This window comes from Phyllopteryx taeniolatus, chromosome 8, assembly GCF_024500385.1.
Source record: "Phyllopteryx taeniolatus isolate TA_2022b chromosome 8, UOR_Ptae_1.2, whole genome shotgun sequence".
Classification (NCBI taxonomy): domain Eukaryota; kingdom Metazoa; phylum Chordata; class Actinopteri; order Syngnathiformes; family Syngnathidae; genus Phyllopteryx; species Phyllopteryx taeniolatus.
This window is the reverse complement of record NC_084509.1, coordinates 1,775,793-1,791,752: the sequence shown is the minus strand read 5'-3', so window position 1 is coordinate 1,791,752 and position 15,960 is coordinate 1,775,793. Positions and strand designations below refer to the sequence as shown.

Here is a 15,960-nt window from a genome sequence, read left to right as displayed (position 1 = left end):
CATTTTATCTAGATCATTTACTGTTCTCAAATGAGCACATATATATGAAATGTTTAACCATTATCTCTTTTGGCTATGTGAGATTAAAATATAGTGGGCAAACATACGACGAGGACACTTGATGTTGATCTCTTCTTACATTTGTCACACATCTACAAGTTTATTAGACCACCTGTTAGAAATGAGGATGATACCATCCAGCATTACAATGTGGACTCTTTCCATTTCAATGAGTTGTAGACATTTCACCATTTTACTTTTTATACACAAGTTAGAGCCACTCACTGTCTTACAAGCCAAAAATTAATCAAGTGTAACATTCAACCATGAAAACGTTTTTTTTTTCTGCTCAAGAATGCAATCAACAAATAACATGACTTACTGTTTTCATATTTCTTGTAAAATGGTACATTTGCAAATTAATGGATAACAATTATAAAGAGAAATATTTCTGTTAAAGAGAAAAAAACAAGCCTTTTTTTTAAATGACTACTGCTGTTACATTAGGGCAGCAGTGGAATTAAACCTACAATGTGGGATGTTCGAATGAATTTGTTAAGCTCTATCTATATTTCTGTAAAACAGTTACATGTGAACACAGTTTGCGAGGGCATCGAGATCAAGGACTGAATTTACTGAATGCAAAAAGACAACACACTATCAAGCAGAATGGCCAATTGGGGCTTGGTTTCACTTACGTCCATACAATAGATGAAAAAAGCATTTTGCTTACTTGCTCAGAACTCAGCAAGAAGAGACGCTGCATCTGTATCCAATTTCAACAAGTACAGTATAGGTAGCAAGCCCCACAACTATGAGCATGACTATGTCTGATTCTTTCTGTTGTTGCAGTAATGAAAGGAAGAGAATGGAAGGTAATTTACTTTTTGGTAACATCAGAACCTGACATTAAGGACAAGGGTGTTTGAACTAAGCAGCAAGGTGGGACCTTGTCATAATTTCTGGATCACCACTTGAAACTTACCTGCAAAGAGAACAGCACAGTCAATAATGCGTTTTAATTTACAAACATTTTTAAAATAACATTACTTTCATTCTCTACATGAACAACAGTTTGGCTTCTTTATATTCAGCGGATCTTCTAAAAGGACAGACAAAACAGACATTGTACCGTAAAAAATGGAAATCTCAATTTGTCTGAGAGTGAAAATGTTGCCATCATTAAACATTTATTAATTGGACGGAAATAAAAAAAAATGAATAAAACAAATCATATATCCATCCATCCATCCATCCATCCATTTTCTCCCGCTTATCCGAGGTCGGGTCGCGGGGGCAGTAGCTTTAGCAGGGACGCCCAGACTTCCCTCTCCCCAGCCACTTCATCCAGCTCTTCCGGGGGGATCCCGAGGCGTTCCCAGGTCAGCCGAAGGACGTAGTCTCTCCAGCGTGTCCTGGGTCGTCCCCGGGGTCTCCTCCCGGTGGGACGTGCCCGGAACACCTCGCCGTGGAGGCGTCCGGGAGGCAGCCGAATCAGATGCCCCAGCCACCTCATCTGGCTCCTCTCGATGTGAAGGAGCAGCGGCTCTACTCTAAGATCCTCCCTGATGACTGAGCTTCTCACCCTCCCTCTAAGGGAGAGCCCGGACACCCTGTGGCGGAAACTCATTTCGGCCGCTTGTATCCTGGATCTTGTTCTTTCAGTCACGACCCGTAGGTGAGGGTAGGAACGTAGATCGACCGGTAAATCGAGAGCTTCGCCTTCCGGCTTAGCTCCTTCTTTACCACAACGGACCGATACAAAGTCCGCATCACTGCAGACGCTGCACCGATCCGCCTGTCGATCTCCCATTCCATTCTTCCCTCACTCGTGAACAAGACCCCAAGATACTTGAACTCCTCCACTTGGGGCAGGATCTCATCCCCGACCTGGAGAGGGCACGCCACCCTTTTCCGACTGAGGACCATGGTCTCAGATTTGGAGGTGCTGATTCTCATCCCAGCCGCTTCACACTCTGCTGCGAACTGCTCCAGTGAGAGTTGGAGGCCATGGCTTGATGAAGCCAACAGAACCACAGCATCAGCAAAAAGCAGAGATGCAATACTGAGGCCACCAAACCGCATACTCTCTACGCCTCGGCTACGCCGAGAAATTCTGTCCATAAAAGTTATAAACAGAATCGGTAACAAAGGGCACCCTTGGCGGAGTCCAACCCTCACCGGAAACGAGTCCGACTTACTGCCGGATATGCGGACCAAACTCTGACGGCGGTCGTACAGGGACCGAACAGCCCGTATCAGGGGGTTCGGTACCCCATACTCCCGAAGCACCCCCCACAGGACCCCCCGAGGGACACGGTCGAACGCCTTCTCCAAGTCCACAAAACACATGTAGACTGGTTGGGCGAACTCCCATGCACCCTCGAGGACCCTACTAAGGGTGTAGAGCTGGTCCACTGTTCCACGGCCAGGACGAAAACCACACTGCTCCTCCTGAATCTGAGATTCAACTTCCCGACGGACCCTCCTCTCCAGCACCCCTGAATAGACCTTACCAGGGAGGCTGAGGAGTGTGATCCCCCTGTAGTTGGAACGCACCCTCCGGTCCCCCTTCTTAAAACGGGGGACCACCACCCCAGTCTGCCAATCCAGAGGCACTGTCCCCGATGTCCACGCGATGTTGCAGAGGCGTGTTAACCAGGACAGCCCTACAACATCCAGAGCCTTGAGGAACTCTGGGCGAATCTCATCCACCCCCGGGGCCTTGCCACCGAGGAGCTTTTTAACCACCTCGGTGACCTCAACCCCAGAGATAGGGGAGCCCGCCTCAGAGAACCCAGACTCTGCTCCCTCATGGGAAGGCGTGTCGGTGGAATTGAGGAGGTCTTCGAAGTATTCTCCCACCGGTTCACAACGTCCCGAGTCGAGGTCAGCAGCCCCACTATACACAGTGTTGATGGTGCACTGCTTCCCCCTCCTGAGACGCCGGATGGTGAACCAGAATTTCCTCGAAGCCGTCCGGAAGTCTTTCTCCCTGGCCTCACCAAAATCCTCCCATGCCCGAGTTTTTGCTTCAGCAACCACCAAAGCTGCATTCCGCTTGGCCAGCCGGTGCCGATCAGCTGCCTCAGGAGTCCCACATGCCAAAAAGGCCCGATAGGACTCCTTCTTCAGCTTGACGGCATCCCTCACCGTTGGTCCGGGGATTGCCGCCACGACAGGCACCAACCACCTTACGGCCACAGCTCCGGTCGGCCGCCTCAGCAATGGAGGCGCGGAACATGGTCCACTCGGACTCGATGTCCCCCGCCTCCCCCGGAACATGAGCAAAGTTCAGTCGGAGGTGGGAGTTGAAACTCCTTTTGACAGGGGATTCCGCCAGACGTTCCCAGCAGACCCTCACAATACATTTGGGCCTGCCACGTCGGACCGGCATCTTCCGCCACCATCGGAGCCAACTCACCACCAGGTGGTGATCAGTTGACAGCTCCGCCCCTCTCTTTACCCGAGTGTTCAAGACACGACCACAAAGTTGATCATCGAACTGCGACCTAGGGTGTCCTGGTGCCAAGTGCACGTGTGGACACCCTTATGCTTGATTATGGTGTTCGTTATGGACAATCCGTGATGAGCACAGAAGTCCAATAACAGAACACCGCTCGGGTTCTGATCGGGGAGGCCGTTCCTCCCAATCACGCCCTTCCAGGTCTCACTGTCATTGCCTACGTGAGCATTGAAGTCCCCCAGCAGAACGATGGGAGTCCCCAGCGGGAGCGCTCTCCAGCACCCCCTCCAAGGACTCCAAAAAGGGTGGGTACTATGAACTGCTGTTTGGTGCATAGGCACAAACAACAGTCAGGACCCGTCCCCCCACCCGTAGGCGGAGGGAGGCTACCCTCCCGTCCCCCGGGGTGAACCCCAACGTACAGGCGCCGAGCCGGGGAGCAATAAGTACACCCACACCTGCTCGCCGCCTCTCACCGTGGGCAACTCCAGAGTGGAAGAGAGTCCAACCCCTCTCAAGAGGACTTGTACCAGAGCCCAAGCTGTGCATGGAGGCGAGTCAGACTATATCTAGTCGGAACCTCACACACCAGCTCGGATTCCTTCCCTGCCAGAGAGGTGACATTCAACGTCCCTCGAGCCAGCTTCTGCGGGGATTGGATCGCCAAGGTCCTCGCCTTCGGCCACAGCCCAGCTCGCACTGCAGCTGACCCCTATGGCCCCTCCCATAGGTGGTGAGCCCATGTGAAGGGGGACCCACATTACCCCTTCGGGCTGTGCCCGGCCGGGCCCCATGGGTGCAGGCCCGGCCACCAGACGCTCGCCTTCGAGCCCCACCTCCGGGCCTGGCTCCAAAGGGGGGCCTCGGTGACTCGCGTCCTGGCAAGGGAAACCTGAATCCATTTATTGTACTCGTCATAGGGGTTTTTGGAGCCGTGCTTTGTCTGGTCCCTCACCTAGGACCTGTTTGCCATGGGTGACCCTGCCAGGGGCATAAAGCCCCAGACAACTTAGCTCCTAGGATCATTGGGACACACAAACCCCTCCACCACGATAAGGTGACGGCTCAAGGAGGGGTGTGTGTATATATATATATATATATATATATATATATAAATATAATGTAAAACCCTATCCATCCATCCTCAATACCGCTTATCCTGTTCAGGGTCACGGGGCGCTGGAGCCAATCCCAACTGACTTTGGGCAAAAAGTAGACTAAACCCTGAACTGGTCGCCAGTCAGCCGCAGCGCACATATAGACAACCACTTGCACTCTCCTTCCACCATCACTAAGTGGGAACTGAACCCATGTTGCCTGCACCCAAGTCAGGCGAATGCACCACTACACCATCAGTGACTTAAAACCCTCGTTTAACTATAAAAAGGACAACGATGCATATTAATCACTATTTTTATTTAATTGTACATTCCAAAAAAACTAAACTTCAAATGGCTAACATCTAGTATTATAGTAACACACTATTACAAATAAGTCATGCTACCAATGTAGCAGCCGTGCTTGACATCATCTTGTTTACAGTGCTAATGCTAGCTTAGTATTATCCTTTAACGTTACAAGGGGTTTGCATTAAGTTTAAACAATCTGCATTCATTCTCTTGATTGTATTATTCTAACAATGATAAGTTAACTTTCTCCAGAATATTCTTGTTTTCTGTTGATGATGTCACCTGCTTATGCAACTTTACAGACCAGAAGTTTAGATTAAATTCCAAATTACAGTTTCAGGGACATTCAACTTTAGAGGTTTCACTGCATTCCTTATTATGGACTAAAACATTGACTGTCTGATGGTACTTACATGATGGCATGACAGAGACCTCAGCTGTAACCACACTTTCAAGACCTAGATTTGACAGAGCTCCTCTCACCACACCACATGAAAAGGCAAGGTACTGAGGATGAAAAAGACAAAAAAAATAGGAGAGTTGCTAACAAATTAGGTTGGGGGGTTGGAGTACAAATTACGTGCCCTGACCTTAGGTGCTTGATCCAAATACTGTTTACCATTAGACAGCTGTGTCAGCAAATTAAATTTGTTGTCCTGCAATACATAGGTGCCCTAATGAAAGATATGAAGAAATGTAAGATGTGATACTTCAAAAACGATGACGAATAAAATAGTTTTGATTTGATTTTTTACCTGATGGTTAGTTCTGAGATTATCCACCTGCCTCCTGAATACTTTTGTCCAGAAGTCTTTACAAATAAATTTCATTATATCCAACTCATCTTTGAAGCAGGGGGAGTCCCTTGTCAACCTTGAGAGGGCGAACATGTATAACATATAAAGAGGGACTGTCAGGTATTGCAATTAAAGAGTAATTGTCATTGAGCCATCTACCTCTCGATGAGCCCTTGTCCCACTCTGTAGCCCATCCCCTCCAAAATAGAAACACGGGAGGACCTCTCCTTTATGGAACATAATTATTGGAAGTTTGGCATGGCTAAAGGCCACTTTAATAATAATAATTGCACACAAAAAAAATAAACATACTTGATGAGAATTAGCATTCATTTCTACAAACCTTGTTGTCCGCCTCTCCTTTCATGGATTGCTGATCCCTGTAAACGTGTGCCACAATCTCCATATGGAGAAACTCGAACAGAGCGTCGTCTGCCATCCCTGACAACCACGCAATAAGAAATAGAACACGGGTAAGATAGTCTAAAACTTGACAAACGTGAATTGTTGTTGTGAGTCACGGCTAAAATCTTTGATGAAAGGAAAGTCTTGACAACAAGCAGCTAGCTAGCTTGGTCATAGGCTGTCACCAAGCTGCACGTTTCATCTCGCTTACGTTACTTCCCATCATATGTGACGGAAAATGAATTGGGACATACATTAATCTTTCTGATATGTTCTTTTAAATCCAACCGCGACATAGAGGGTAGAATAAAGTCTTAAGCCTACCCGTCAAACCAACCGCAGTTCTAAAGGTAAACACAAGACACTTTCCGGGGTTCACTCGAAATCAACGCAAGGACAGTACGAGGGTTTAACTACTAACTGAATATGTCAAAACCAACATGAAAACGATGTCACAATACAAGGGTTCCACAACAGTGAAGAAATATATTCAGAGACTTATTTTTGTGTCCGGTGTTTATCTTTTAGCAGAGAGGACATGTGGATGTGGCAGGGACACACACCACCAAATCGGTGTACGCCGTCGCATATGAAGCTGACCCTTTTACTATCAGCTGACAGAAATGTCCTCCTACCAGAACGCTGTTCCCCACATACTGCTTTTTGATTGGAGTTTAGGAACAAACTATTTCCTGTCTGCTCATGTGATCTGTTTCACTGTTGAATTCGGTGTTGACAACCTGGGGTTTGTTTTAATTTCTGTTGTATTGCATCGTTTCGTGTTTAATTGTGCTAAGACTTAGATATGAGTGCATGCGGCAGTCGGTGTTTTTGATATTTTAGCTGAAATCAATTGAGATATTTTGTTGTAGTGTGGCTGTTTGCTCTTGTGTGTGTGTACTGCCAGCGGTCATGTGTAGCAGGTACCAGATAGTAGTGCAGGGCGAGGCATCAGAGACGGACTCCGATGACGAGGTGTATATCACCTCTCTGTCAGCTCCTCAGACTACCATTGCCGGAGCCAAGGTTGTTTTGTTGTCGGTGAACATAAAAACAAACCTCCTCCACCTTCTTTCAGAAACCTCATTTGTCTTGTCGATCCTTCCAGGTTCAAGGGGAAGCTTCTGAAACGGACAACGAGGATGAGGTGGAGACGGCAGACCAAGGTCCTGCATTGAGTCATGAAAGTGCCGAGATACTCAAAAGAGATCTACCTCCGCTTATTGTAGTGAGAGATCACCCTGACATACAATCAGTTGTGGAAGACAGAGCAAGCCCTACGCATAAGCCTTTTGGTGAGCGGTGCACACATAAAATAGTCACTGTTGTGACATGAATGACACATTATTAATTAAGGTGGGGATGATAACTTACCAAAGAATCAATCTAAGACAAAAGGTGTCAACAGGCACTTATGTCCATACTTTGAACCAAAACAATGACTGAACGTTTTTATTCTGGGTGCACTAAGCATTTTCACTAAATGCATGCTCTTTTAATAGTGCCTCACTATATTTACATTTATAGTGTTAAATTTGCAGGTGACACATTATTACAGCAGAAGTTGCAGGAGTCAAACAGCCGCCTTTATTCTGACGTGGGACAGATGTTACGACACGTGTATGGGAGTGCCAGCAAAGAGGTACTGTTCACCTCTTCCGATAGGGACTACTACTTAAGTGTCGGTTACGTCATGACCAGTAGCACAACATAATGGGATCCTGTACAAGAGCTTGATCAAACTGGACCTTTGCAAAGATCAGAATGTTCAGTTCTGATTGACATTGTCTGAGAGGTGTCCAGTTAGTTACAATATACGACAGTAGGTGTGGGTGTGGTTTTCAGTGGTGTAAAACTGCACGGCATCATACTGAGAGCTGTTTTTAATATTACCTTGTGTTTCTTGCATGTAACTAAGCAATGTGAACAAAATACCGCTACAGCTAAGACTAGATAGAAGTTATGCAGTTCTACACCACCGCAAACTCCACAATACTAAATGTATTGTTAAACTAATACCCCACCGACAATGAATCAATACAGTTCACTTTTGTCTTTGAAAAGACAGAATTTTATTTTCATGTACTAGATCTCATTAGATGACTGTGCAAGTGGCCTTTATGTTGTGTCCGGTTGGTGTTTTATGAAGATGTAGACTTTTCAATACTTATGCATCTCATTCAGCTATCTGTTGAATGTAAATGTAAAAATTCACATGCCATAATGTATATATGCATTCAATAATATCGTTAGCCTAATAAAATAGTTGCCTAAGTCATAGTTTTTTTTTGTTTTTTTAAATAAATAAATAAATTCAACTAACAAGAGAAGTCCAGTTGGCTCAATTCAGCCTTTGAGAATTATATTGACCTTGATTACTGAGGAACTACATAGACATAAAGAAAACAAATTTTGTTTTAGCAAGCACATTGTTTTTTTTTGACAGTAAGTTAAAAATGACTTGGGCAATTATACTATTAGGCTAATAACATGTCTTTTCAAAACTATTTTACAATGTCTGTTTATTACTATATGCACAACAAGTTTCAGTGTTTAAAACATATTTTAAAATCATTTCATTGAGACTTATTTTTCTTGTCAAAGGTGCGCAGTGCAACAGCACAGCTTAACATGTCACAGAGCGCCATCATCAACGCTTCCCACAACATCCGACTGATTTTGGATGACTTGAAAGCTGTGTCTGAAAAGATTGACATCATCACCAGCTGTCAGATATTACCTGATATTAAGATGAACCATTCAGATGAGAATAACACTCCTGTATCAGGAAGAAACGAATAAGTATAGATGTTATGAAAGCATAATGGGTAGTTTTGGGCTGCAACAAGTGCCCCAGTGTTTATAAAGTATGCATACGAGCAAGCCAGAATGTTTAGCAACTTGATTTGTTTTGCTATTATTGTTTGAAAGGACACAACTAATATTTATTGCTCTCATTTGATATGAATTTATGATTTGAAATATTTGTACTTTTGTTGCATCTCTTTTTAACAACAGTAATCAGACTTGAACTGCTGATCTTTTTCTGTGTACATTGTTAAAATGTTTTATTCTATACCTCATATTCTATACAATATAAAATACAGTTCTTACCAAGACATGAGCAATGTAATTGCCTCAAATCATTGTACTGTTTGTGTGTGATCATACCTGGCATTTTTTAAAACACTTACCAGACTTAAAGTAAATTTGATAATACATCAAATTCATGTTATTTTGTGGTTAGGAAATATGTGCTCTACTAATTATATATATTAAAATATGAGCTAAGCAAAACTATTTGTCAAGATTATGTGGTGTGAGTCACAACCATATTTTTGAACTTTGTCTTTCTATACATGATACAAAAGAGAATCAAACGCACACCCTTATTTCAACAAATTTAATTTTGGAAGCAAGATCTACGTTTGCCTTTTGCAGAATTTAGTATTAGATAATATTAGAACTTAGTTCATATAAAAGTTCATTTAGTTAGTTTAGTAGTTTAGTTCATATAAAAACATCAGTACCACTAAAGTTACACACAAGTAACTGATGGTATAATGAAGTGAAGTGATGTTGACTCTCAATTATCAATAGTTTACTGGTAATGTCACCTTTATCGTACTATATGTCCATTTATTCCACAGCAAATTCCATCAGCATATCGCTTACCGTTCAAATAGGATCTGATGAGACGTTTATGTTTCATGGTGATTGTGTAAAACTGTCGCATTCATCCTTTCTGTTGACATTTTGTTCTGATGTTTTTGGCCCCAATCGTACATGGATTGTTTTATTTACATGTCTGACTGCTGTGTAAATATAAACACCACAACTAGCAGGTTGGGAGCTGTGACAGTAATACACATAATAAGAACCCAAACACCATCAGAAGCACTGACTGACATTTGCAATGTAAATTCTAACATTTGTTCCATGAAATTGTATTACTTTATTCCCAACAGTCTATTCTATTCATTTCATAGCGTTTATCTTGGCTGCAATTTCTATGAGCGTGTGTATGTAGTGACTCATTCTTGCCACATGATGCCATCAGCGGTTTAGAAATTCCAACTACTCTTTACTAGCATTAATCTATAGTCTTTAATATACCTTACACAGAAGGCAGTATATATACCCTTGTATTCTTAGAACTGATTACTATATTTTTAAATGATCAGCAAGAATAAGGTGTGATCAATGCCTCCAGTGTCAATACCACATCTTGCCTTTACTCTGTATTCGCTGCATATGTCCTAAATTGCACTGTTGCATTTGGCCCGATTTCTCATCTGAACTTGCGTCTCTTCTGTGTTCTCTTTTACCCATCGGATCAAAAGTCGCCTTTATCCTCTTTAAATAGAGCCACAAAGAGCCAAGCCCGTAATAAATGAGGGAATAAAGAGACACGGCTTGGCCGAAGGCCAGAGGTGGGAGTAAGTCACATATGTGCATGTCACAAGCAAGTCTCAAGTCATAACCTTCAAGTCTCAAGCAACTCCCGAGTCACTGTGGGAGAAAATCAAGCAAGTCAAGTCGAGTCGAGTCGAGTCATTACTGGGTTTAAGCAAGTCGCAAGTCAGGTCATACAATCTTGCTCCAGTCGCAACATAAATTAGAGTGGAAATAAAATGAAGTTGTATTTCATACTCAATTTAACTTAACTTTATTTCTAAACAAACTATGCTGTGTACTTTTTCGTGACAGCCTTGTAACTCCTACGGTTCTGAGAACACAACTAAGCAAAACCAAGACTTGTTTTCTGTTGGTCAAATATAATTAGATGTGTACCTAATGGGCTAAAGGAGATTGGAAGAGATTCCATGACATAAAAATGTTGCCATCCTTCCAAAAAAAAAGTAATGTGAACAAAATCTGCATTCCTCCTGTGTTCTCTTCTTTAATTAAATCACACAGTCGGGTTTGTTAATTTATTTAGAAGCACTGACTTTGGGCAATTGACCATTGTCATTAGATTAAATGTTATGTTTCATATGCTGTGGTCTCAATTTTAAAAACATACTGCAGGCAGCTTTATCACAGAGCCGACACAACAGATGACATTTTGATCGCGACTCTTCAATAAATATGTTCAGTAGTATGAAAATGATATTCACACATAGCTACTCACAATTGGTACTGTACTTAGTATTAGCGGAACGCACTTTTGTCAACGACATTTTTATCGCCGTGATCGTAATGCAAAGTGATCCGATACAGCAGACCTATAACTCACTTTGCATCTTCTAGCTCTTTCGTCATGTCCGCAAACGTGTCTGCAACTTTTGTTTTGTTTGATTTTTAATCTCCAGAACACCAGCAAAGCCGTTTCACTTCTGCATACAGCGGTTGGCATTTTATTTTAGGGGCTATTTTCTGTTCTAGAGTGCATGAAAAAGAGAGAGAGAGAAAAAAAAGAGACTTTTGCGTGAACCGAAATAAAAGGATTGGACAATTATCATACCGTCCCAGCCCGACTTATGTTACTTAGCTCTACTAAAACGTTCACGATCACATCATTTTGATTTCGAATCGTCCGAAACCAGTCTATAAAACTTCATGTTTAATCAGCTAGTTAAACGGTTAAATTAGCTTACCTGTCTTTGTGAGTTTTGTAGTGACGGGTAAAATCTGACGTAGTTGTTCTTGTGTCTTAAATGCGCGAGTTGCAAGCCATGCAGGTTGCCTTCCTCTTTTGGCAGACTTCATCGACAACATAGTCCTTGAATCCAAATTTTATTATCTCTGAAGCTCCTTCCATAGTTGTTCATGCAGGTGGCTAAGTCACACTAGCATACTGTGTTGCCAGGTTGGCCCGACTGACCCTGCAAAACATTTCTTACTTTAAAAAATAAATAAATAAATAATAATAATAATAATAAGGGAAACCGTCGCAATTAAAATGCAGATTTCCAACTCTAAACGAGATGACTTGTCAAGTCATGTAGTTCAAGTCAAGTCTCTTGGCTAGCAAGTCAAAGTCAAGTTAAGTCGTTCTGAAGTTTTTCGGCAAGCAAGTCACAAGTCATAAAACTGGCAACTTGAGTCGACCCGAGTCAAGTCATGTGACTCGTGTCCCCCCATCTCTGCTGAAGGCACAAATGAAAAAGTTAAGTCATTAGGTAAAGCTGAGGTGAAACTGTTCAGCTGTCCTATTTCTATGTCAGGTCATGTATATATACAACAAAGTGGCTCTGGTCCTAATATGTCTCCACTGTTTTTAGTGTCACCAAGAGTGAGGAGGGTTTGAATTCTCTGTGGTGACATCATGTTTGTTCTCATATTTCCATACTTGTAATCATCACTTTATCCATTTGTGTGTGATGGATGGGATTTGGGTCTGTCTTTCAAAGTGTTTCACTCACTGATGGAGTTGTGAAAAAGTCCCAGGGGAGAAGTCCACAGTGCTCCTATTTTGGCCAGCATTATTCTGCCCCCCCACCATACACACACACACACATAAACACTACACTCGTTCAGAGTGACTTCATTTGAAGAAACTTGGTAATATAGACTTTATTTTTTCCCCACAGAGGAGTGATTAATAACAATATTTGAAATCCATGTGGTTATGAAATCATTTCATAATTATGGATCTCCGGGTTCAGGGGAGTCTTTAGTCTATACAATCATAATCTTAGGGGGGAATGTGTGATACATGACTCTTAATATGATATGTAAATTATCATTATTGAGTTAAAAGTCATCCATCATATAAGGTTCCGCATCGTCAACACTTTCCATATTTGCATTGTGCAGGCTTGATTACACTATCTCAACTCCCATCATTGGTTTAAATTGCACGTTAAGGGGATAGTCGCGGAGCAGAGTAAAAGACCTCATTAATGCATTGATCTGTTTCTATGTGATGCAGATCACATGAGTATAATGAGACCTCAGGGACACAGGATTCTGGGATCTTAATTTGAGAGATCAGCGTTTCAGCTAAAGCATTTCTCATATCCCATGGTATCTATTATCGTTCTTTTAATGAGAAACCACGACAAGAATGTGTGTGATCATCACCCATGCAGTGCTGAATGTGCGCCAGGATTTGATTTCCAGCTGAGGGATTTGGGGTATGGGCAAGCTCCAATATAAATGAACTCATCAGAAACATACATACTTCATCCGTGTGTTACTTAATCTTTATATGAGGTTTGAGTAGGAAACCATCTGCTACTGTGCAGTCAACTTTTCAATAGTTTTAGGCATTTGTATGCACAATTTGACAAATAGTTATAAAACCATGTGCCTGCTGTGTTGTAAGAATAAATTGTTATAGGAAATAGTTTTCAAGAGTGCCCAAACATACTCTTCGCTGAATGAGTCACCATTCACTTTGAATCATTCCAGTCCAGTCTCCAGATCTTATAGAGCTTACAATGTTTTCAAAATGCTAAAAAACTATTGGTCGATTGAGCTGAATATGCGCATGAGATTGATTTACTGAGGGAGACGTCGGACATGATGAAAAATTTAGTTTCCAGGTGCGCTTTTCAAGGAAGAACTCAAATTTGTGAGGCTAGGTCATTCCAAAATAGTTGCCGTCTGGCCTGTTTCAACCCGGAAAACGATTTCTTTGGGGGGCACTTTCAGAGCAACATGTACGAGCACGAGCGCTATCTTAACACAGACAGGCAGGAGAAAAGGCATCTATTAGCATCTCCGGTGAGTATGATGTATTTTCAAGTTTTTAATGTTTCTGTCATGTTATTAGATGAATATTGATTGTGAACTGCTATATTGTAATGCATACACTGCAACCTATAAAGAGGTTGGGAGTTGTTTGAAGGTTCTGAATTGGAACAAAGTTAACTTGCTTGCTGTATCAATAGTGGTATTCATCCTCAAATATGTGAAATGCCCTTGTCTCTCTTCGTTAATGCCACACATAGTTATATGATGTTTTTGTACACTATTTTGCGATGTGATGGTGCTATTAAGAAGTGGATTAGGTCACTGAACGTCCAGGTCCAAAACTCACCGGCCGCCACCGGTCTGGACACAACGCCTCGTCTACATCACGAGAATATCTTCCCTTGCCAGGCATGGAGGGAAGAAGCGCCTTGATTTCCTTATCCATCCCTCCATCACACCCAAAATCAATCTCAGCACATGCCTCCTTTATATCCTGAACAAGAGGCATGCACATAAAGGGTCTGCCGGTCATATACTGTACCTTCCACTGTTGTACCAAAAAGAAACCGGTTTTGGAGTGGTGCTGCACGATGAAAGCTTACGTTTTCCTATACTCCAACATACCGGTTTCTTTTATGGTCTGCATCATTAGCATTCTGGATGTATGAGAATGTTATGAATGTGAGAATACGGGCTGTGCTGTACGGTCCAAAGTTAGCATGACACCCTCCTCCTTCCTCTCCATGCAACGTCTTCCATTTGTTGTGGTCTACTTTATGATTAAAGTGGCAACAATAATCAATTGAGGTCTTTCTCTAAGTGGCATATACAGGATTTTGGAAAATTATCTCAAGTAGTGTCATTTTGAATGGCAGTGTTCTGAAATGGCAAACGTGACTCTACAGTGGGTACGGAAAGTTTTCAGACCCCCTTAAATTTTTCACAATTGCAGCCATTTGTTAAAATCATTGAAGTTATTTTTTCCCCTCATTAATGTACGCACAGCAACCCATATTGACAGAAAAAATGAATTTAATTGTTGAAATTTTTGCTGATTTATTAAAAAAGAAAAACTGAAATATCACACAGCCATAAGTATTCAGAGCCTTTGCTGTGACGCTCATATATTTAACTCAGGTGCTGTCCATTTCTTCTGATCATCCTTAAAATGGTTCTACACCTTCATTGGAGTACAGCTGTGTTTGAGTATACTGATTGGACTTGATTAGGAAAGCCACACCCTATCGATATAAGACCTTAGAGCTCACAGTGCATGTCAGAGCAAATGAGAATCTTGAGCTCAAAGGAACTGCCTGAAGAGCTCGGAGACAGAATTGTGGCAAGGCACAGATCTGGCCAAGGTTACAAAAACATTTCTGCTGTACTTAAGGTTCCTAAGAGCACAGTGGCCTCCATAATTCTAAAATGGAAGATGTTTGGGACGATCAGAACCCTTCCTAGAGCTGTCCGTCCGGTGCCATTAATGTGTAAAAAAATTAACTTAAAAGATTTTAGCAAATGGCTGCAATATAAAAAAGAGTGAAAATTTTAAGGGTGTATGAAGGCTTTTCGTACTCACTGTATGTCAGGTGGTTGTCTTATGTGGAGAACCTGGTTCAGTGCATTTTAAAAAGTGCCCATTTGAATTGTAAAATGTGTGTAAAGCAGAAAATGTGCTTCGGGTTTTAGAGACAGAAGAGGCCTTGCTCTGAATAATTGTGCTATGCATGTCATTTATGTGTGTTAAAAATTGGATAAGACTGTAAGAATAGCAAATGAAGTGGGTGAACTTCTGAGGGAGCCTACTCTTAACACTTAACAGGCAAAGAGGACATTATATTACAGTTTACATAAAACATATTTCCTTATTTCAGTGACAGTGGCTTGGGGCTCATAGCTAAAACTGTTCATGCTTGAGCTGGCGATCTAACGAAAGACTAAAAAGAAATTCTGCAAACTGGAAGAAGGCACTGAGGAGAAAACATAACAACCAGGTCAGTGGTACACAGTAGAAAGATACACGAAAGTGTGTACAGTTACCCTGAAATTAACAGTGCAACTTTGTCAGATCTATGCTTCGAAAGGCATTTGTGTTGTTTGTGAGATTTTGTGTGTGCGTGTGTGTGTGTGTGTGTGTGTGTAAAGGGCATTCACCCACATTAGCCAGGTCACTGGCTGTCTCATGGAGTGCCTGAGGATACACTCTTAGTTTATCTGGCTGGCTGAGCATGGCTGCACA

At 42.4% G+C, this 15,960-nt stretch overlaps 2 protein-coding genes across 4 annotated transcripts; one reads left to right on the top strand and one right to left on the bottom strand.

Moving 5' to 3' along the window:
• Nucleotides 1-122: 122 nt before the first annotated feature.
• On the bottom strand, nt 123-6,673 carry trappc6bl (trafficking protein particle complex subunit 6B, like). Of its 3 annotated transcripts, none has more exons than XM_061782343.1 (7): nt 6,576-6,673; nt 6,016-6,113; nt 5,832-5,899; nt 5,631-5,748; nt 5,466-5,549; nt 5,289-5,382; nt 123-985 (listed from the first exon to the last, which is right to left on the bottom strand). In XM_061782343.1, the coding sequence occupies exons 2-7, from the start codon at nt 6,109-6,111 to the stop codon at nt 954-956; spliced, it is 492 nt and encodes a 163-aa protein (XP_061638327.1). In that variant the 5' UTR covers nt 6,112-6,113; nt 6,576-6,673; the 3' UTR covers nt 123-953. The 3 variants fall into 3 exon arrangements, with proteins under 3 accessions (XP_061638327.1, XP_061638326.1, XP_061638328.1); XM_061782342.1 differs by lacking the exon at nt 6,576-6,673 and adding an exon at nt 6,402-6,553; XM_061782344.1 differs by lacking the exon at nt 6,576-6,673 and having other exon boundaries at nt 5,466-5,531; nt 6,016-6,395.
• Nucleotides 6,674-6,737: 64 nt separating this feature from the next.
• On the top strand, nt 6,738-9,201 carry bloc1s3 (biogenesis of lysosomal organelles complex-1, subunit 3). The gene is made up of 5 exons (XM_061782341.1): nt 6,738-6,822; nt 6,985-7,103; nt 7,186-7,372; nt 7,619-7,719; nt 8,682-9,201. The coding sequence occupies exons 2-5, from the start codon at nt 6,990-6,992 to the stop codon at nt 8,877-8,879; spliced, it is 600 nt and encodes a 199-aa protein (XP_061638325.1). The 5' UTR covers nt 6,738-6,822; nt 6,985-6,989; the 3' UTR covers nt 8,880-9,201.
• Nucleotides 9,202-15,960: the final 6,759 nt, after the last annotated feature.

What these genes read in the sequence shown, in the direction of transcription:
- trappc6bl (XM_061782343.1), bottom strand. Translation starts at nt 6,111, where the DNA reads ATGGCAGACGACGCTCTGTTCGAGTTTCTCCATATGGAGATTGTGGCA. An exon ending in GGACAAGGGCTCATCGAGAG is followed by an intron (nt 5,749 to 5,831) that starts GTAGATGGCTCA and finishes CGCCCTCTCAAG; the next exon opens with GTTGACAAGGGACTCCCCCT. An exon ending in ATCTCAGAACTAACCATCAG is followed by an intron (nt 5,550 to 5,630) that starts GTAAAAAATCAA and finishes ATCTTTCATTAG; the next exon opens with GGCACCTATGTATTGCAGGA.
- bloc1s3 (XM_061782341.1), top strand. Translation starts at nt 6,990, where the DNA reads ATGTGTAGCAGGTACCAGATAGTAGTGCAGGGCGAGGCATCAGAGACG. An exon ending in CCCTACGCATAAGCCTTTTG is followed by an intron (nt 7,373 to 7,618) that starts GTGAGCGGTGCA and finishes TTAAATTTGCAG; the next exon opens with GTGACACATTATTACAGCAG. An exon ending in ATGGGAGTGCCAGCAAAGAG is followed by an intron (nt 7,720 to 8,681) that starts GTACTGTTCACC and finishes TTCTTGTCAAAG; the next exon opens with GTGCGCAGTGCAACAGCACA.